General features: G+C 35.8%; 1 protein-coding gene across 1 annotated transcript in view; it reads right to left on the reverse strand.

Moving 5' to 3' along the window:
- EYS (eyes shut homolog) overlaps nucleotides 1-22,290 on the reverse strand; it is a 1,499,666-nt gene that overhangs the window by 1,331,497 nt on the left and 145,879 nt on the right. The window contains exons 8-9 of the mRNA XM_029943180.1: nucleotides 11,137-11,303; nucleotides 2,255-2,512 (exon numbers count right to left, since the gene is read on the reverse strand). Of these exons, the coding sequence (XP_029799040.1) occupies nucleotides 2,255-2,512; nucleotides 11,137-11,303 (425 nt within the window). The remainder of the gene's footprint in view (nucleotides 1-2,254; nucleotides 2,513-11,136; nucleotides 11,304-22,290) is intronic.

Raw genomic sequence — 22,290 nt, forward strand, 5'->3', positions numbered from 1 at the left:
GCTAAAATTCCCCCCAAAATGATCTGATTTAAGAAAGGGGATAATCACTCTCATGGAAAAGGTATGCAAACACCTTACAGATCAGTATAGGAAACACATGAGTTCATAGATAGAGGTGGAAAAACTAGATCAAGGGGAAAAAAGAGTGGTATAAACCAGATGAAAGAGGGGAGAAAGTTAAAGAAGAAATAAAACATAAAGGGAAAAGAAGCTAGGAGAAGAGAAGAGATTAAATGAAGAATCCAGGTGAAGGGAGAGAGAGAACTGACAACAAGGAGAAGCCACAGAGAGAGAGAGAACAGAGTGGAGAGGAAAAGGAGCACCAATTTTAAGTTATTCCCAAAATATTCTTTCAGTGGGATTAATTCTGCACCCTTGGGAAATTTTAGACTGATCAGTTTCTTCACATTTCACTGTGTGAAGAGTTTAAAAGTAGGACTGAATATTTGGATATAAGGAAACCCACAGAGTTCTTTATAATTCAGTAGAAACAGAGAGACTTCATAGAACATACATGCCTTCCTAATAATATAAGATTGCAAATCTTAAATTTGGTTTAATTTTTTATTTCCAGTCAAAAAGTGAGTCATACCAACTTTCTACTATATACCAATGTTGAGAACTACATGTACTTTTCAGATTTAACTTTTTAGATTGTGTATATATATTATATATATAATGCATGCCTAATGATCATATAATTTACAGCCAATATAGAATATTGATATATAAAATGAAAGGATGTTCACTATGTGTGCACATATACATATGTACATATCCATAAAGAATATGCAAATATCAAAGGACCTTTTTTCTTAGTAATGGTATTAAGAGGAGTTAAAATTCCATTCCTTATTCCATTTGATGTGCAGTTGGTGACTACTATTATATTTTCACTGAATTTTGGAGGATATCCTATGTTTACAAAACAGATGTATGTATATATTGTTCCTCCTAAGCTGCCTTATGTTTCAACAATGCTAACACATTTTGTGCTATTTTATTTTTACTAAGAACATGTTTGAAATGTGAAATGTGAAGGAGACAAACTTTTCAGCAAGCTGACCAAAATTAATACGCTCAAATATATTTTTATCTTAAAAAAATCAACCTAGATGGCCATACATTTATTTCAATAAGATCACCAATTCCATTATTGGAACTCATCTTTTTAAATTACCTCCAAAACCTTCAGGATATTACTTTAAATATCAAACAGGGAAAATATTTTCCATTTTAAGATGGAAATACCGGGCACCTGTGTGGCTCAGTTGGTTAAGCATCATACTTTGGTTCAGGTCATGATCTCACGGTTCGTGGGTTTGAGCCTCGCATCAGGCTCTGTGCTGACAGCTAGCTCAGAGCCTGGAGCCTGTCTTTGGATAGTGTATCTCCCTCTCTCACTGACCCTCCTCTGCTCACACTGTCTCTGTCTGTCTTTCAAAAATAAATAAAAAACATTAAAAAATTTTTAAGATGGAAAACTAAATAATGTTTAGAATTGGGTTGGCTCAATAAAAGGGGATATCAAATTTCACAAAACTTTTTTTCTCATTATTTTACTTTAAATCATGTGTGATTTAAAAGTGACAATATTATTTTCTTCTGTGTGACCTCCATACTGCTTTTTTATAAAGCAATCAAACTTAAGAAGTTTTGAAATTATTAACAATTCTTTCAATGTATGACCAAGCATAAAATCTCAAGTAATATAAATCTGAATGCTTAATTTCTGATATTTTTATATCAAAAGATGCCTTATTACTACACAGCCAATATGAATGTCATCCTTTATGACTTTACAGAAGATATAGTATGTTTGTGGTTTTATGGAGTTTTTTAATTTTACTAATGGAGCATTAAACTGACCAAGAAAATACTGAAACAGTCTTATTTTTAATGTAAGCACTCAGTGTGCTTAGGCAGCCAAAGAGGGGGTTGAAGGGCAATACTGAAACTGTTTAGGCAAAATTATTGGAAGGTTATGGCTGCCTGTTTTTCTCCACAGACCTTTGACATATGTATCATATTCTCTGTGGTTCAGCCTGACCTTTTTAGCCTCATTTGCATGAGCCAAGGCTGCATAGTCAGCAATGTAATTGCCCAAAGAAACAATCCTATTATTCCTAGTGAAGAGATTTTTACTTTGCTAAGTGAGAAAGCAGCCTACAGTACTAATCATTAGATACATTTGAGATACATTAAATAAATGTATTGACATTATCCAGCAGAGAATTTGATTTCTCAGAAATACTTGCCTGTAGATCCTGGGACACACTTGCAGAAGAAATAGCCGCTTACACGTGCACCGGCTGCCCCATTTTTGTAGGGCACAGATTCACAGTCTTCGGTTTCTGTTTCATAGTCGTTCCGTCCATGTCTTTGCAGACTACTGTTGCACTTGTGCAAACAGACCAAGCAGAGGCCATGCACTGACCTACTCTGGTTTCCTAAGCAATCCTCAACATTGAGGACATAGAATGGGTCCATGTAACCAAGAGAACAGCTGCATCTGCAACATGCAAAAACAAAATCCAATTAGTCATATAATTTAAATATTCATCACGTATGTACTTAAATACACAGGATAGCAATACAACACATTTTGTTGTGGGCATACTTTAAATTTTCTTATGGAAAATGTCCATACTGGGCACCTGGATGGCTCAGTTGATTTCTTGGTTTCAGCACTGGTCATGAGCTTACAGTTTGTGTATGGGACTCCTCATTGACAAGGTGGAGTTCTCTCTTTCTCCCTCTCTTGTTGCCACTCTCTCTCTCTCTTTCCCTCTCAAAATAAATAAATAAATTTTAAAAGAAGATAAAAAGAAACGAAAATGTCCATCTTGGGTCTCTGAGTCCATTAAGCGTCTAACTCAATTTCAGCTGAGGTCATGATCTTAAGGAGGTTAGATAAACCCCGCTTAAGCTTCACGCTAAGTGTGGAGCCTGGCTGGAATTCTTCTTCTCCCTCTCTCTGCTCCTCCTCCCTCAAAAATAAATACACATTTAAAAAAGAAAGAAAATGTCCATACTTGGCAAATTTAATTTTGCTTACTGTGCAGAATGAGTGAAAGGAACTTCGGTAAAAGGCAGAGGTAGACTCAAATACAGGTGCTGCCACTTTAATTACTACGTAACCTAGGATAGTGTCATTAACGCTGGTGAGACTAAACGACAAGGTTAGAGTCTGTGTGTTTGTCAGGACATGGGTGAAAATTTGCCATACTGTCTGGTACTGTGACAAATAGCTTCTGCTGACAATTAGCTTCTTTGATTGCAATGTAAGTGCTTGCAAAAACCGTTATCAAGGCATTCATTTCAAAGACATTTATCCTGAATAAACACACTGCCAGCTACACAACTAAAGACCCACCTAAAGTTCCCCTTTTTAGAAAGCACTGGTTGACCTAGATAATTGATCTTTTACGTGACTCTGCTTTTCCCTTGTCAGGCTTTAATTTCAGCTGACTGGTGTGTTTTAAACGCACCGGCATACTGAACCCAAGAATCCCTAGATACCACCCTCTTCACCCCTCAAAAAGCCACAATTCTAGATCTGCCCTCCCTTTACCTGATATGCAACCTGTCTGTGAGGCGTGCTGAGCCCCGTGCTGGCCAGAACCAGCGGTTAAAAACAAAACAAACAAAAACTAACAAACAAGAATAATTTTTCCCCCCACAGTTCCCTGACAATTGTTGCTGAGGTACATAATAAAAATAATAAAAACTACATGGGACAGTCCTGTAGCAACGCTGGCTTGTGGAAATGCCTGCGAAGCCTCTCCAGAAGTTAGCCCAGGCCCAAGTGCGAGTCTCGGTTTGGCGGCCAACAGGTGAGTGCCAAGCGCCCCAGGCATTCCTAGCCGATAGCAGCACTATCAATAGTCTGAGAAGCACAAAACCCGTTTGAAATACTTAATCTCATGCCTCAGAGAAATGGGTTTTAATTAATAATAGTTTCTATTGATTGTATTCAGTCATTCATTTCTGTATTAATTCAGTAAATATATGTTTGCATTTTCTATATGACTGGCATTGACCTAATACACGGAACATTCATTCTTGTTTCTCTATATATCTCTCTATATGCTAGGCACCACCTTAGGGAAAGTAGATTATGATATGCCATTTTAATACGATTATACACTGTATAATATGTGCACATATATTCCTTTGAATATTTATATATATGCATATAAAGCATCAGAAAAAGGATGCATAAGGTGATGAAGAAACCTAAATCATAGAGATAATCTTTGGTCTAAAGTAAAGTGATTTTAAAGTATCCTTTGCCAACAATTCAAAGGGCACTTAAGATAATCATATAAACATGTCAATGAGTTGAGAAGAGCAATGTCAAATTACTTTTCTTGTTATTATTAATGAAAATTAACCTACTGAACTTAAGTCATTACACTCATAAATTTATATGATGGTAGGTGTTTGCATCCAGCAAGAATGTTAAAGGTCAATTAGTTCAAATCTTTCTTCCTGTAGTTGTGAAAAATTTATCCGTTTAATGCAATTTGCCAGGGATCGCTAAGATTGTTAATGGCAGTCAGTATAGTTGATGCTTTGATATATTCAAAGCGCTGGCCTTCGAAAAGGAACCTTGGTTTTAATTCTTCTTCTCTAACTTATTTAAAAGATACTCTGCCCTAGTTTTCTCATCTATAAAATTATCGATACTATATCTGATAGAAGAGGATTAAATGAGTTCATTACTAGGCAGGTAAGTCTGCTACCAGCCATATCGTATGTGCATATGTTTACTTGAAATTAAGTTACTGAACATGGACCTGGCAGTTATACATGGAGACTAATAATAGTTTATTAGAAATTCAAGAAGAATGATATAATTTTTCAACATGGTTAACAAATTCTAATAAACTTCTGAACAGAACATAATATGTACTTGATTAACATAAAACTTTCATTCCTGGGAAATCCAATGATTATTAAAATTTTATAAAAATATTTTATGTTCGTATGTAAAACAGAGTTACAATACTGGCTCAGATATTTATTTAAAAAGTTTTAAATCCACATTAATATATGTTGGGACTTTTGAAAACTGTACAAATCATGTAACATTTTTTGTTGCTGTTGTTCATGGAACTCTTCTGTGCACTGGTTCATCATCCACCTAGTAAATGACCTAGGTGACCACTCACCTAGTAAATGACAGCTGTTTCAAACACTTATACTGAATACTAGAATGACCCTAGAAATTTCCAAAATGTTCCCAGAATTCAAGAGCATCTCTTTGAAAAATCAATAACCTAAATAAACTTCTCCAGTTTACTAAAGCACTCACCCAATCTTGTACAAGTATTTGGAGCATTTTGTCATCCCAATTAATAGTATGCATTTAAATGCTGGTTTGTACACATGCCTAGAAGGATACCCAGTGCAAAGATAAATTACTATTAAATTGAGAGCTTTTGCAGTGACAAGTACATTAATTTTGTTTAAAAAATTATAGTGGTCCACATATATTATTTATAATTTTTATATGTTCTTATAATTTCATAGTACTTTTACTTTGAGAAAATTAATTGGACTAAAATGTTTCATGAATGTATTACTAACTTTATTACTAAATAATCCAATTTGAATTAACTTGTTTGAAACAAGTAATGATGATATGATTGAAAGAATAAAGCAAAACATGTCAGTTGAAAATATGGTCTCATTTATAAATATTGTGACTTAAATTTTTTCATCCTTTAGGTTTTTTTAGTGGAAAAGAATTCTGGAAGGGAAGAAATTAAATATATCACTCTACTTATTTCCCTAAGTCCTAAGACTATGATCCATATGCCTTATATACATTGGATGCTCCATTAATATTGTTTGACTATATAACCATCAAATGTATTTTAAAATTGAATTATGCTCAAGAGAAAGGTCATCTTAAAGGTTCTGAATAAACAGCTTCATGAAATTCCAAGTCTTAGAAGATAATTTGAAAGGTAATGCAAAAAGGTTAGACCTATAAAAAGCTATTTAGATATAATGAAGTAAAATAAAAATCTGGCCCAGGTAGCACAAAATCATATAACATGCATACATTTTTATTGTTTGACATATGAAATTAAAACATGAAAAGTCATAGAGCCTGAAGCTATAATATAGTCAAACTTTGACTTTATATCATAATATATGCTTTTTGCACCAAAAATAAAAAAGACACATGGGAAATAATTGTGTATACATTAGCTAAGTTTCAATTCATACTATAGTTGAAACTTAATTATACAAACATGCCTCCTTTAATGAAGTTTATTGTAATTAATTTTTGGCATGGATACAGAAACTACAATGATACCTACTTTAGAATTGATGTCATAAATGAATTAATGACTTCTATGTTATTTTACTCTAAAGTTCAGAGAAGCAAGGTTATCCCTCTGTCCAGGACACAATAAAAAGGAAAAACAAAACAAAACAAACAACAATCAAAAATATATATTACATATATATTTATATATACACATATTTTATATGTACATCATACATTATATAAATATATGTATATATATATATGTAAACACAGTAGACAAAAGGATTCAGCCACCAGAGAAATATGGTTTCGTGGTTACAAAACTAACCATAAACAAAAAATACATACATGCACACACACAGAAGTGATATTTATATGTATTTGTTTCCTTTTTTTTCTAAAACATTTTAGTAACAAAAGTTGCCTGGAAGCCAGAAAATTTTCCATGGCACTTCCAAAAGTTAAAAATAAACACAAAACAAGATATTCAATTTCTTTAAAAACAGTCATAAGGGGTGCCTGGGTGGCTCAGTTGGTTGAGTGTCTGGCTTTGGCTCAGGTCATGATCTTGCTGTTAGTGGGGTTGAGCCCCACATCAGGCTCTGTGCTGATGGCTAGCTTAGAGCTTGGAGCATGTCTTCAGATTCTGTGTCTCCCTCTCTCTCTAATCCTCTCTTGCTCATGCTTGCTCTCTCTCTCTCTCTCTCTCTCTCAAAAAGAAATAAAAACATTAAAAACTAAATAAAATAAATAAAAACAGTCATCAACACCATAGCAAACATTAAAATAGTCTTAGAAATTAATAATCATCAGACTTCCTGGTTCAGGAGTAACTTAAGAAAACCCTCATCAAAATATATTTCTGTGGCATATTCACCTAAAGCTGCATTTATATAAGCCACCAAATGCTACAGAAATAGGGTTTTGGGAGGGGGGGGTTTGCTTGTTTTTGTTTTTTTTTTTTTTTGAGAGACAGTGCAAGCATGGGAGGGTCAGAGAGAGAAGGAGACACAGAATCTGAAGCAGGCTCCAGGCTCTAAGCTAGCTGTCAGCACAGAGCCCGATGTGGGGCTCAAACCCACGAACATTGAGATCATGACCTGAGCCAAAGCCGGATGCTTAACTGACTGAGCCACCCAGGTGCCCCCAGAAATAGGTTTTAAAACTATACTTGATTTTATCATAAGCTTTTAGATTTTACACTTTAAAACAGAAATGTTGCTTATAACTGAAAAATAGCATTTTGCTTATATTTAGCATTGCTTGCAAAATGTGAAATGTTAAAAAATAGCTTATTAAGGAAACAAGTTTATTTTAAAGATCCCAGAAAGAAAGCCAGAAAATTCACTGCTATGACACAAATTACTTGTATGTTTGGAAAGTGGAAATAATAGTTACTTTAGCAATTTAAAAAGATATTTACTTCCTAAATGATATAAAATAAACAAAACCCCTCATAGAACCCCTCCCTAAGGAATGTGGTATAAACCTCAAGACAAGGGAAGGCAACCTGACTATGCGCACCTGTGAGACATTCCTTGACTCCATAACATAGACAACCTATTCAGAAGGTATGTTACCATATGTAGGAGACAAAGAAACAAAAATTGTACAAAGGGCAACCCCCACTGTGCTTTTTTGGATCTTAGCCCACTGAGCCTATGCTGGCACCAATAAAGCTGCTTCCTGGAAAGAAAACCTTGATGTCCCAACTTTCTGTGTATGACTCATGCTATATTTCATGGGGGCTCACCTGGGAGGCAGAAATGGTATTTCACCTCCCTTGTCACAAGGGTACAAACCTTGAATCTTGGGGCACCAAGAGAGGTGACCTCACCTGATGCCAGTGAACTGTTTTATCAGTAGGAGACTAGGCCCTCCTGGGCAGGCAGGGTGAAGGCCCAGGATGCACAAAGGAACCTGTGAGCCCCAGGAACCAGCTCAAGGAGTGCCACCTGTCATACTGGTAAGAACCTGGGTTGCTTTTGGTAGACTTGCCTCGAAGAGGAAGAAGGGGAGCCTGATCACCTCCCAGAGTTGACCAAGTAGTTCCATAAGGAATGAAACCACAACTCTAAGGCCCTGGGCACTGGGCAGCTGGCTGGAGTAGCTGTGTGCCTGTGTGTGAATGTGATGGACAGCATAAAGTTTCCACCTGGACCTGACCAATGGGCCAAAGCAAGTGTTGAGTCCTGATCCTCAGTGGTTCTATGGTGACCTCATATGGCTTAGAGCTATGTCAGACTTCCTAGGGGTCTGATTTGGGTTAGGGCTTGATACTGAACCCACCAATGCTAAGAGTCACCTGAAATATCTCTGAGAGGAGAGTGGCTGGAAACAGAGGAAGGGAGTATGTATCCTCAAGAAATTAGTCCTTCCTTTCCCTCTTTTTCCTTTCTGATGCATAAAAGTTGTCCATTGGGGGAGGAAATGGGTGGAAAGCAGAGTAAACCCAACAGACTCCCCCAGAGTGTATGTTGAGGAATTTTATAAAGGGATATTCAGGAGATCATGGTGTGAAATTAGCTCCCGGAAAGCTCTGGACAGTCTGTGAATTGATTGGCCGTCTTTAACGGTGCGCTGCTCCTCCAAAGGCTCACTTGGTAAGAAGCTAGTTGGCCGAGTATTCAGGGTCGTTGTGGGGGATCCAGGCCATGTGGACCAATTTCCTTACATTGATGTTAGCAAGACCTGGTCCTACCTCAGCCACCTTGGCTAGAAGTCCGTATTGAAGAGAACTGTAAAGTTATGATGGCTCACGTCATGGCTTTCTCCAAATGCTGGCCCCAAACTGGAAAACCCATACTGTTGCAGGATCCTGAGTGGACCCCACTGTCATATGTCCCATTGTACCCCTCACTGCCACTTGTGCCTCTAGCCACCCTGGCTGCTGAAACTCCACTGGAGCCTGCCCCTAGTCCCAATGCCTTGCCTCCTCTAGCACAATAGGCTTCTCCAGATATGACCAGCTCACCCGGACCACCAGTCGTAACACCATAGATCCCTCCAAGAAGGTAATTAGAAGATCAGGCCAGCAGAGACCGTGCCTCCTTGCAGCAAGACCAGGGAGTCCTACAGAGTCCACTGAAGAAAATTAGGGGGCCAATCTGGAAGTGAATTCCTGATCCATCAAGCGGACCATATGGAAGAAGCAATCGAAGCTCTGGGATTTAGCATCCCTGCTTTAGTCCCTATGGAAGCTGACTAATCCATGCATGGCAGAAGCCTGAGGAATTGGCGGTCCTGTGGAACAAATTGACTGTCCTTGTTTTCCATATCTGTTTCCTTAATTTGACACACTGTCACCCCTTGTTTCTTGCTGTTACTGTGATTCTTGCTCTACTTTTCACCACAGAATTGGCAGAGGCTGCTCTGGCCAGCTGGAAGTGTGGTGAGAGGTTTCTGTTTAGCACTCACCTTCCTTTGTGGATAGGGTGATTTGTTGGTATTGGTTGTTTCTAATCTGGATCCCTTCTGTAAACCTAGATTCCTCATCATGTGACCTATGTATTTGCAAAACTCGGTCAGACCAGGGGGCACTTACACCCAACTATACCATATGCACTCATCATGCCAAGGTAAAGTCCTGGGGACTGCAGACATGATAAGACCACCTATTCTATCTGCCAACGACAGAGTCAATACACTTGCTTTGACCACAAAACTCTCCCAGTGAAGATTCATTAGAAGTCTGATCCTACCAAAAGGTGGAGGGCTTGGTTAGCCGGACACAAATTACTAACCCAAAATGACCCATGACAATGCTGTTTGACGAATGTGCAGTTATAGGTATTGGCCCAGAGGCATCTGCCATGCAAAAACAGTGGGCACTTGTCATAGAAATCCCTAGGACTCTTGATATACTGTGCAGAGGCTTAGATTGGGAGTGGGAATACTGACTCAATGACAAATACATGTGTAAGGAGAACTGGGTTTTTATGCCTCCGCTGAAGATGTGTTTCATGGGGTACTTGGAAAAAAGAAGGCACAACAGCATTTGTTCAGAATGGGGCTGCTATATCAGGTCATCAATAAAAGTCCTGTAACCCTGTTAATTTTACCATCATTAACCTAGGAGATTCCAAATGGCAATGGGGCACCGGTATTGGCATCTGGATCCATGGGTGAAGCATAGACCCCAGGAACTGTGTTACATTTTGAGAGTCAGTACTGCCCATACAACCATGTCTCATCAAGTCTTTCACTACTTCTATGAAGAAATAAGAAGTAGGCCCCTCCCATTTTAGTCACAGTAAGGAACTTGTTTCTAGCCTTAGCAGAGACTATAGCCCAGATTCTGAAGATCTCTTGCTATGCATGTGGGGCAACCAATATAGAGGATCAATGGTCATGGGAGGCTAGAGAATTAGATCCTCACAAACCCTATAATAGAACAGAATACCCCAGTCCTACTACCAGGGTTTGGCTCCTCAAAATCTCATTTATCTGACTCTTGATTTCAACTCAGGTTATGATCTCAAGGTTCCTGAGATCAAGCCCATGTCAGGCTCTGCATTGACAGCCCAGAGTCTGTTTGGAATTCTCTCTCTCTCCCTCTTCCCTTCTCCTATCCTCTCCTTCTCTCAAAGATAAACAAACATTTTCTAAAAAGTGACAAATACCACCACCACCAACAACAAAAATTAAATATAGATAAGAAACTTGTGTTTGACAGAGGGGAAGGTGGGTTAGGTGAAATTTATAAATGTAATTTAGAGTATTCTTTTCTGGATGAGCACTTAGAAATGTATAGAACTGTTGAATCATTTAAAAAAATCAATTATGGCTAATCATTATAATTATAACTTTTTGTAAATATATGCTTTGTTCAAATGATTGATAAATACCTGGATCTATTAATTTCATCTTTATAAATAGCTTCATGTTGACAACCACTTTCTTGGTAATCAGTTGCATTTTCCAGAGACATTTTGCCAGGCCATCTTGGAATACATAGACACCAATATCCCTTACTGCCTTCTTCAGTCAAACATTTGCATTCATTGGCATACAACTATAAAATAAAAAAAGTTCTGTAAATATTCATCACATGTCAATATTACAAGCATCTCAAAGTTTGAATTTCATGCTTTATGTGTTAAATTCATGTATACCTTTAGCAAAGGTAAAATAAACTGTTTTGATTTATATTAAGATCAGTTTTAAAAAGTCATATTAAGTTTATAGCAGGGATATATATTTTGTGAAAAGCAAAATATATCAACATTCATTATTGAATTGTTTTAAAATATCAACGTAATTTGTCAAAATTTTATAGATGTAACTTACATATTAATTGATATGGTCCAAATAGCATTATACTGGTAACCAGATCCATGGAAAACCTGTTTTCTGTATCCCTAAATAGTTTTCTCTCTTTGAGTGACTTATTAAATTCATCTGACTATAACATTTTAATGCATTCCTTATTAAAAATGAATTAAATAAAATCTTGAACATATCTTTATTTCATATATGCATGGAAGTTATAATTTTACCTGTTTAAAAAATATATTTCATTTTAACCATTTTGGAAGACTTCCCCAAATATGCCCAGTGTATTTACCAAAAAGAAGCATGTAAAATTTGTTGCCAGAGAAGAGCAGCTCTAATGGACAGCTTTAACTGAGGCATGTCTTTTCGAACTATGTGGTTTATAGTTATTTCCCCTCAATGGCTATAATGATTAAAAATTTAGTTTCATGGTCTAGTCCTTTTGTTATGGATAAATGATTTATAAATATCTATTCTCTATTGGGTAAGAGATTTTAGTCTACTGGGAAGGAGACCAATGTCTTTGACATAGATAGTTATGTTTCTTTTTTTTTCAAATGCTATTTACCCTTAACCCATGGCTAGAATATAAAATCAATCTCTAAGCTTTCTCTATATTTGTCTGAATGTCTAAGTGTTTATATTTCGAAAAAAGATATTTATCCCTCACTGTTTGAATGTGTTATCATTTTCTACATGCAGAGGGTATTTGTTGTAAATTGTCTTAAATTAAAGAGGCCCTGTTAGAATTTAACGACAAAGTTAAAGTTAAATTAGCACTTACACAAGAATAATTATTAACAATTTATGACACTTTTATGATTCTCTCTCTCCATATATATGTATAATCATATATATGTTTATACATATATGCACATGTTATAAGTTTTATTTTCTGAAATTTGTGATTGTACTTTATCTCCAATTACATTAGTGTGTAGTTTTAATAAAAAGGATATTATATTTTTATTACTTTAGTAAAATTACCAAGTTAGAAATTAACTTTTATATGTTTTATAACCAAGAAATTTTATTAAAATTTGCCAGTTGTTCTAATATACTATATAAAAAATCCAATACACAAATTCTCCTCCTTCAACATGGCTAGAAAATACAAAATACTATAACTTCAAATTATCCAGAAGTGCAATATACATAAACATAAATGATTAATGATTTTATTTTTACTCCTTGTTGGTCTGTACTGTTTTGTAGAGATTATATTGGACAATTTGAATGTGTATGCCTTCCATTATTTTGTTTACTTTTGAAACCTTTTAGTTGATTTGGTTTGATTATGAAAGCAATACAATTTAATTAATCTTATCCCAAAATTCAATTCCTCTTGTGCTCTGTATAACACATGCACACACACTTTTTAAGTTTCTTGTAATAAGCTTCACTTTTTAAAAAATTTTCTTCTTTTCTTAAAGTTTTTATTTTGGTTCCAGTTAGTTAACATACAGCATTATATTAGTTTCATGTGTACAAAATAGTAGGAGGGGAGGAGCCAAGATGGCAGCACAGCATGGAAGTTTTTTTCCATTTTGCATCCATGAAATACAGACAGATCAACACTAAACCATCATGCACACCTAGAAAACTGATTTGAGGATAAACACAACAATCTGTACAACCTAAACCACAGAACTCAGCAGGTATGTGGTGTGGAGAGGTGAACTGTGGGAGAGAGCAACTGCAGAGGGCAGGGAGCTGTTTTTCCTTGCAGAGAGAGGACAGAGGCAGGAGGAGAGTACAGGAAAAGCACCTGCCCCCAAAAGCAGGGGGAGAGAAAGTGGAGAAGTGGAAACAGCCACAGGTCCTGAACTAAAAAGGGGGAAAAGAGAAAGTAGAGAGTTTAAACTCCATTAAGACTCTATAAACAGGGGGAGCGGAGAGTCTGAAACACTAAAGCTCAGTACTTGGAGATGCTCTGGCAGGAAACATGAATCCCCAGAGTGGGGTCCTGGAGTTCTCGGCCACATGGAGAGAAGTGGTTACACTGATGAAGGGCATTGGTAAGAGTCTGTGTGACCATCCAGTCCCAGGAGACCCAGAGAACCACTTTCTCTGGTACTGGAAAAAGGTCCTTAAGAGTGAAGTCTGGTGCCAAATGTGTGTGTTGTGATTTTACGTAATCTCTGAAATGCTGCTGTTGCACAGTCACGTTAACTCTTTTGGGAAGGGCTGGCACCCAGCAGGAGTCTCTAGCCATCAGCAGCACTATGGACCTGTGAAGCTTCCTGGGTGTGGGTGGCACCTGGCCATTGCTCAGGAGACCCTCCACCAATGGATCTAACTCTGTCAAAACCCCTCAAAAGTGAGGGTTCAGGAAACATTGTCACATCTAAGATAAAACTCTGGAGGGAGGTGGTGCCTGGCAAACTGATGGCTTGGTCACAGACAGTGTAAAAGCAGGGAGTGTATGGAAGCCACAGTCAAAGGACAGGTGCCTGATTCCTGGCCAGGGAGAGCATAGAGTTCTGATACTAGAGACTGGATAACTGGGTGACACCATCTTCACCCCTCCTGTGCATGCACATACACATCTACCTGAGCCACAGCGATTCACCCCAGTAAGCTAAGCAGCACCATGAATGGAACCGGTACACTAAGACCCGCCCAAGAGGGCCAACCTTGCTCTTCAGGAACACCACAGATCACTCTACCTGCTTAGTTTACAGACTATAAAGTGCTTCATAGTTTGATTTCTAGGGGAAAACGATATAATTTCAATTGTATTTCAGTCTGTTTGCTGGTCCATCTATTCAATTTTCTTTTTTGTTGTTGTTTCTTTCCCTTTTCTTGAATATAATAAAGAAAATATTTATTTGTTTTCAATTTTTATTAAAATATTTTTTGCTTTTTTCTGCTAAATTTTTTACTTTTTAAAAACATTTTTCAAATTCTATCTTGCTTCCATCATTTCAATTTATTCTGTTTCATTGTATTGATTTTCTCAAATTTTCAAACATTTTCCTTTTTTTCTTTTTTTCTTCTCAAATCTATCAAGTTCCTTTCAATAACCAGACCACAGCACATGTAGGATCTAGCATCATTTACTTGATTGTGTGTGTGTGTTATTTTTAATTTTTTAATTTTATTTTTTACCTTATTAATTCCTTTTCTTCCCTCAAAATGAGGAAATGAAAATTCACCCCGAAAGAAGGAGCAGGAAGAAATGACGGTCAGGGGCTTAACCAATGCAGATACAAGCAAGACATCTGAACCAGAATTCAGAATCATGATAATATGAATACTAGCCAGTGTTGAAGATAGATTATAATCCTTTTCTATGGAAATAAAAGAAGTCAAACTGGTCCAGTTGAAATAAAATATGCTGTAAATGAATTGCAATGGCAAGGATGGGTGATGCAAAGGAGCTAATCTGCAATATAGAGGACAAACTTATGGAAAATAATGAGGCGTAAAAAAGAGAGAGCCTAAAGCAAAAGAGCATGATTTAAGAATTAGAGAAATCAGTAACTCATTAAAAAGGAAGAATATCAGACTCAGAGGATCTCAGAGAGAGAGAAGGGGAAGAAGGCTTATGTAAATAAATCATAGTGGTAAATTTTCCTAACCTGAGGAAGACACATACATCAACATTCCAGAAGCACAGAGACTCCCATGAGATTCAACCAAAACCACACATAAACAAGACATATCATAGTCAAATTCACAAAATATTCAGGCAAGGAAAGAATCATGAAAGCAGTAGGGGAAAAAAAAGTCCTTAACTTATAAGGGAAGACAGATCAGGTTTGCAGCAGACTATTCACAGAAACTTGGCAGGCCAGGAAGGAGTGGCAGGATATATTCAATGTGCTAAATCAGAAAAATGTGCAGACAAGAAATCTTTATCCATAAAGGCCGTCATTCAAAATAGGAGAGATTAAAAGTTTCCCAGACAAACAAAAACTAGGAGTTCGTGACCACTAAACCAGCCCTGAAAGAAATTTTAAAGGGGACTCTCTGAGGTGAGAAAAGACAGAACAAAAGAAAAAAAAAAAGACCAAAAGCAACAAAGACTAGAAAGGACCAGAGAACAACATCAGAAACTCCAACTCTATAAGAAATATAATGGCAATAAACTCATTATCTTTCAGTACTCACTCTAAATGTCAATGGACTAAATGTTCCAATTAAAAGACATAGAGTAACAGAATGGATAAGAAAACAAGATCCATCTATATGCTGTGTACAAGAGACCCACTTTAGACCTAAAGACACCTTCAGATTGAAAGTAAGGGAATGGAGAACCATCTATCATGCTAATGGTTGACAAAAGAAAGTCAGTGTAGCCATACTTATATTAGACAATCTAGACTTTAAAATAAAGACTGTAGCAAGAGATGAAGAAGGGCATTATATCATAATTAATGGTATATCCACAAAGAAGACTTAATAATTGTAAATGTTTATGTTCTAAATGTGCAAGCACCTAAATACATAAATCAATTAATCACAAATATAAAGAAACTCATTGATAATAATGCCATAATAGTAGTCAACTTCAACACCCCACTTATAGCAATGGACAGATCATCCAAACAGAATATCCACAAGGAAACAATGGTTTTGAATGACACACTGGGCTGGATGGACTTAACAGATATGCTCAGAACATTTCATCCTAAAGCAGCAAAATATACATCCTTCTCCAGTGTACATGGAATGTTCTCCAGAATAGATCACATATTAGGACACAATCAGCCCTCAACAATTACAAAAAGATTGAGATCACACCATACATATTTTCAGACTATAACACTATGAAACACAAACTCAACCCCAAGAAAAATTTGGATAGATAACAAATACTTGTAGACTAAAGAACATCCTACTAAAGAATGAATGGGCTAACCAAGAAATTAAAGAAGAAATTAGACAGTACATGGAAGTAATGAAAATGACAACACCACAATGCCAAATCTCTGGGATTCAGGAAAGACAGTCATAAAAAGGAAGTGTATAGCAATCCAGGCCTTCCTAAAGACGGAAGAAAGGTCCCAGATACACAACCTAACATTACATCTTAAAGAGCTGGAAAGAGAATAGCAAATAAAACCCCAAACCATCAGAAGACAGGAAATGTGTAGAATATAGTAACTTAACACTTCCATACATAGCCCTGGGTTCATTACAATAAATTCATTCCTTATTCATCATCACCTGCTTAGCCTATTACCCCCAGCCCCCATCCATCTCCTCTCTGGTGACCATCAGTTTGTTCTCTATAGTTAAGAATCTATCTTGGGGAGGTCGGGTGGCTCAGTTGGTTAAGTGACTGACTCTTGATTTAAGCTCAAGTTGATTTTGGCTTGGATCATGATCTCATGGTTCCTGAGATCCAGACTAGCATGGGGCTCTGCACTGAGAGTGTGGAGTCTGGCTGGGATTCTCTCTCTCTCTGGCTCTTTCTCTGCCCCTCTCCCACTTATGCATGTTCTCTCTCTCTCTCAAAATAAAAATAAATAAATAAATAAATAAATATTTTAAAAAAGAATCTGTTTCTTGGTTTGTCTCTCTCTCTCTTTTCCCACTTCACTCATTTGGGTTTTTTTTTCCCTTAAATTCCACATATGAGTAAAATCATATGGTATTTGTCTTTCTCTGACTGGCTCATTTTGCTTAGCATAATACTCTATGGGTCTGTTCCCGTCATTGAAAATTGCAAGATTTTATTTTTTAGTGGCTGAGTAATATTCCACTGGATGTATATACAGCCCATCTTCTTCACCTATTCATTAGTTGATGGGCATTTGGGGGTCTTTCTATAATCTGGCAATTGTAGAAAAGGCTGCTATAAACATTGGAATGCATCTATTCTTTTGAATTTTTGTATTCTTTGGCTAAATACCTAATAGTGCAATTGCTGAATCATAGGGTAGTTCTATCTTTAACTTTTTTAGGAACTTCCATACTGTTTTCCACAGAGACTACACCAGTTTGCATTCTCACCAACACTGTAAGAGAGTTCCTGTTACATCCCCACCAACACTTTGTTTCTTGTGCTATTGACTTTAGCCATTCTGACAAGTGTGAGATGATAGCTCACAGTGGTTTGATTTGTATTTCCCTGATGATCAGTGATGTTGGGCATGTTTTCATATGTCTGTTAGCCATCTGTATGTCTTCTTTGGAAAAATGTTAATTCATGTATTCTGCTCATTTTTAAATTGGATTTTTCACTTTTGGGGAGTTATGTTTTATATTGTACTTGTATATTGTTATGTTTATCATTGTACTTTAAGCATGCACAGTCCTGGGATGCCTGGGTGGCTTAGTCAGTTGAGCATCCAACTTTTAAATTTGGCTCTGGTCATAATCTCTGGGTCATGGGATTCAGGCCTGTGAATGGCTTGGCACTGAGTGCTGTGCCTGCTTAACATTCTCTCTGCCCCTCTCCACCACTCTCAGGCTCCCTCTCTGAAAGAAATGTAATTAACATAAATAAAATAAAATAAAATAAAAAACATGCACAGTCCTATTAAACTGCTTTTAGGGAATAAATTATGTGGATTTTCAAAATAGTGGAAGACTAGGCTGTACAGTTAATGTAGTCCCTCAGGACAGAGATATTTTATGTTTACCCCCTTCTTGCTATTCAGAATTTGACCCTAGGTCTCTTACAGCAGCTTCTGCACTCATTTTTTCCACTTGTAATACCTGCCCCATCTTCCTATTTGGTTATGTTGTTTGTTTCAGGGGCCTAGTCAAAAGTACATAGATTGATCCATTTGGCTCATGCAAATTTTCTAAAATCAAATGTTTCTCAAACATTTGGTTATATAGTTTTTTTTGTTTCCATCTTTTCCATATATCTTGGGATGATCCAATACAATATAAGAAAAAAAATAAACACTACCAAGTAAACACACTCAAAGCCTAGAGTCTGTGACGATTTGTGTATGCTTAATTCACCATTTCTACTGAAAAATACAAAAGAATGCATATTTTACTGTTTTATTATGAAGAGAAAAATTTATACACTAAACAGTTAATTTTAGTTATTATAAATCTAAGTCACTAAATAATACATAATCAAACCTTAGAAAAAAGCAATGTTTTAATAAGGAATAATAGTGCAAAATTCAGACTATTTTTTCCTATAAGTATATACTTTTATTTTTTGCTTTATTTTCAAAATAATTATTTCTGAGATTTAAGAAAATGTGAAAGAACAAAATGAATACTTGGCTAGTGAATTTTCCTCAAAATAATATTAAAAAAATACTATCCTTTGTCTAAAGACTATCATATGGACATCTAAATTACATTGAAAGCTTTGTTAAGACTCAATTATTATATGTGGAAGATGATTGATTTTTCTTTACTGAAATTATTTACTGTATCTAAAAACCATTTCAAGTAATTGCTGCAATTGAAAAATTCTTAATTTGATATTTCAACAGAATTTCTCACCTCTTCATATAGTCATCTTCTAATAAAATTTTAATTTTTTATAATTAAATTTAGACATAAGAAAAAGCCTCTCAGAAAAACTTGTAATACAGTAAATTATCAGTAGCTGCATTCAAATTTGAATCTACATTACACATCCTGGGAAAAGATTTCTCAATTTTTGAATATGTGGAAAACCAAGAAATCTACTTAATAGAGTTACTCAGCCCTCTGAAATTTTGTGCAAAACATTGTGATTGTGCATATTTTATTGTGAGTAAACTGTTTGTAGTCTTCATCAGATTTTCAATGAACTCTGATAAAAAAAAGAAAGAATGGCTAAAATCTACTCATGTATTTCTAAGATTAGAGTAACAGAAATTATTCTGGAAGGTTCAGCACTTACATGTATTAAAACTTGTTTACTATTATATTAATAATTATAATTATATTATGATCAACTTATAATAATTAACTTATAATTATATTACAATTAGTAAGTACATTAACAATCAATTAATAACATCTGTAATTATACAAACACCCAATATTAAAAATGTACATAAAGTGGAATAAGATTTTGCTCTATTCCTGATAACTAAAGAATATTTGCTTGATGAGGACATGCAATAAAATCATAAATCTGGCAATGGATGATCTTTCCTTTCCATGGAGAAAATAAAACAAATCTTATGGAAATTCTTTTTTTTTTCTTTAAGAGAGAGAGAGAGAGCACATGAGAGCACTGGTGTATGCATGCAAGAGCAAGCAGGCAAGTGACATAGAGAGAGGGCGACAGAGAAACTTAAGCAGGCTCACACCCAGCATGAAGCCCTATGTGGGGCTTTGTCCCACAATGGTTAGCTTATGACCTCTGAGCCAAAATCAAGAGTTGGATGTTTAACCAACTGAGCCACCCAGGTGCCCCAAAACCTATTGAAATGCTTTTATTTGAATGATTACTGTTGTAAGTATCTAACACAATACTACATTCATACTAGTATGAATATGCTAATATTTGGTTGGATGTAATTTAAGCTACATGAAGAATATTCACAACATACAGCAGAAAAATGGTTTGTGTATATAAGTAAATGATTAAATAATTGCTATCATTGCATGGGAAATCATATTTTGGTATAAATTATTTTCCACTCTATATTATATTATACACAGTTACTTAGTAAAGGGATTCTAAAGGTGAGAAAATCTAAGACCTAAAAGACATCCCATTTTTTGGCCCTTGTTAATAAAATTGATCTGAGAGACTTTGCCCATAGAAGCAAGTGACTTCTTTATAAGATAGGTAGAATCCTGAATTCTTAGAAAAGTATTCATCAAAGTAAAAATTGCACAAAAGTTTAAAAAAGCAAGGAAGATTCTTTATTCAAATTTATTGCAAAAGAAAAGAGAGATGGAACTCAACTTTGCTGAAACAAGACAGGAAAGATCTTAAGTGTTGGTATTAGCTAGGGAAAAAGTACTGGAGGAAATTAAGGGACAGATTGAGTTTGCAAGGTTTTTGGTTTGTCATTAGGCTTTCTGTGTTTGCTAACTGGTACACATTGCACTTAGGCTCCTACTTGCTCACAGGATATTTACATTTACATTTCTCCTTCAAGGTTTACATTTGAAAAAAATAGTTCTCAGGTCCATGAGAAAGACATTTCCTGGGTCCTAAAACTGGCCAGAGGCTGAGAGTAGATTTGCATATATTTGAAAGAAGTGGACAAAGAATTTACAATGGTAAATTTTTTGAAGTAAATTCTCATTAAAAAAAAAAAAGGAGGTCATGGATCTATAGTCAAGAAGAAGCCTATCCAAAGTTCAGTTAACCTGAGGGGAACATTAATAATGTCTTGGTCATATTCTTAGCTAAATAAAGATATATCTGGATGAATTAAAGTCCAATTTTATCTGGGCTTAAACCTAGTAAAAAATATTGAAATAACTGAATTTGGTAAATGTCTTTCTTATTCCAACTTTTAGTGTCCCTCTGTCACTTCCACATTGTTTTAAGAGCACCCTCTGTCACCAGTAACTCATAATAATATATAATCTAATAACCTTTTTGTAGGAAGTATGTAAAAAAATAAGTTCACTTCTATTTATGTGCTTTCTTTCCAAAAGTGTTTGCATTTAAAAGGGAATGAAGAGAGGATATTTTTTAACACAAAGAAAGGAAAAAAAATACCTTTAGAATTTCAGTCTTTGATATGTGAACCAAATTTTTTGTTCTATATTTTAAAATACTGAGAAAAAGATATATATATATATAAGTAACTTACTCTTTGTTCAATGAAATACATTTTCCTGGAAAGTATGACTGTGAACCAACTAACATAAGTTATTTACCAAGCATAATAGTTTGTTTATCAACCTCACTTTAAGATTCTCATCCTGTTATGTCCACTAGCACAAGGTTTTATTCCTGAACTCTAACCAGTCCTTACAAGTGCCCTCTCCCCTGCAAGTAAAACTCTAGAGCATATTCACTACTTTTCATAAATTCTCCTTTCTGAGAAACTAGTAAGACTGACTCTATTAGGTGTTGTTTCCCATTATTGTGGTGAATCTAAGAGAATTAGTTTCTCTTGATCAACAGAACTGCTAAGTGATCTTTTGGAGGATCAGCAGTGAATAAACAAAATTCTGCAAAAATCTAATTAAAATACCCTCAATAACAAAGTCCACAACTCGAGAAAGCAAGTGGTATCTACTATGGGGCCACTGGACATTTGTCTCTCCAACTAAGACAGTGGCCTAGGTATAGTATCAGGTCTGAACTCCAATTATTTTCATCACATTCTCAAATGCTATTTGTTTACTTTTTTCCTCTTAAGAATGAGAAAACACTTTAGGAATCCTTTGATTATGTGATCCAATTTGATCCAGAGAGAGAGGAGATTTATTTTAACATCACTTCCTCTGCTGCGTCTACGTATGTCTACTGTAAGAGGACAAGTATTGCTCCCACAATTTCATCATCCAGATGACCTAAATACACAATGAGTTCAGAACGTCACAGCAATCTGCATTCCTAGAAGAAATTTTTCCTTGAGTCACCTTTTCAAAAGCTTGTAAACACTTTTGTGTGGCTATCAGTTTGGATTGTCTGCTCTTTGGTAGTTTTGAAGACATGACATTGAACAGGCACCTATGTTAAGTTTTCATGGGGTCTTCTCAGTGTCATAGGCTTCAACGGCACATATCCCTCCCTTCATATTGTAAGTCAGATACATATCTCTGTAATTGCTACAATTTCTCAAAGGGCAATCTGAAATTGCAGTGACCACTCTGGGGAAATTTTGACATGAACA

The sequence above is a fragment of the Suricata suricatta genome, chromosome 7 (genome assembly GCF_006229205.1).
Source record: "Suricata suricatta isolate VVHF042 chromosome 7, meerkat_22Aug2017_6uvM2_HiC, whole genome shotgun sequence".
In the NCBI taxonomy this organism is placed as follows: Eukaryota; Metazoa; Chordata; class Mammalia; order Carnivora; family Herpestidae; genus Suricata; species Suricata suricatta.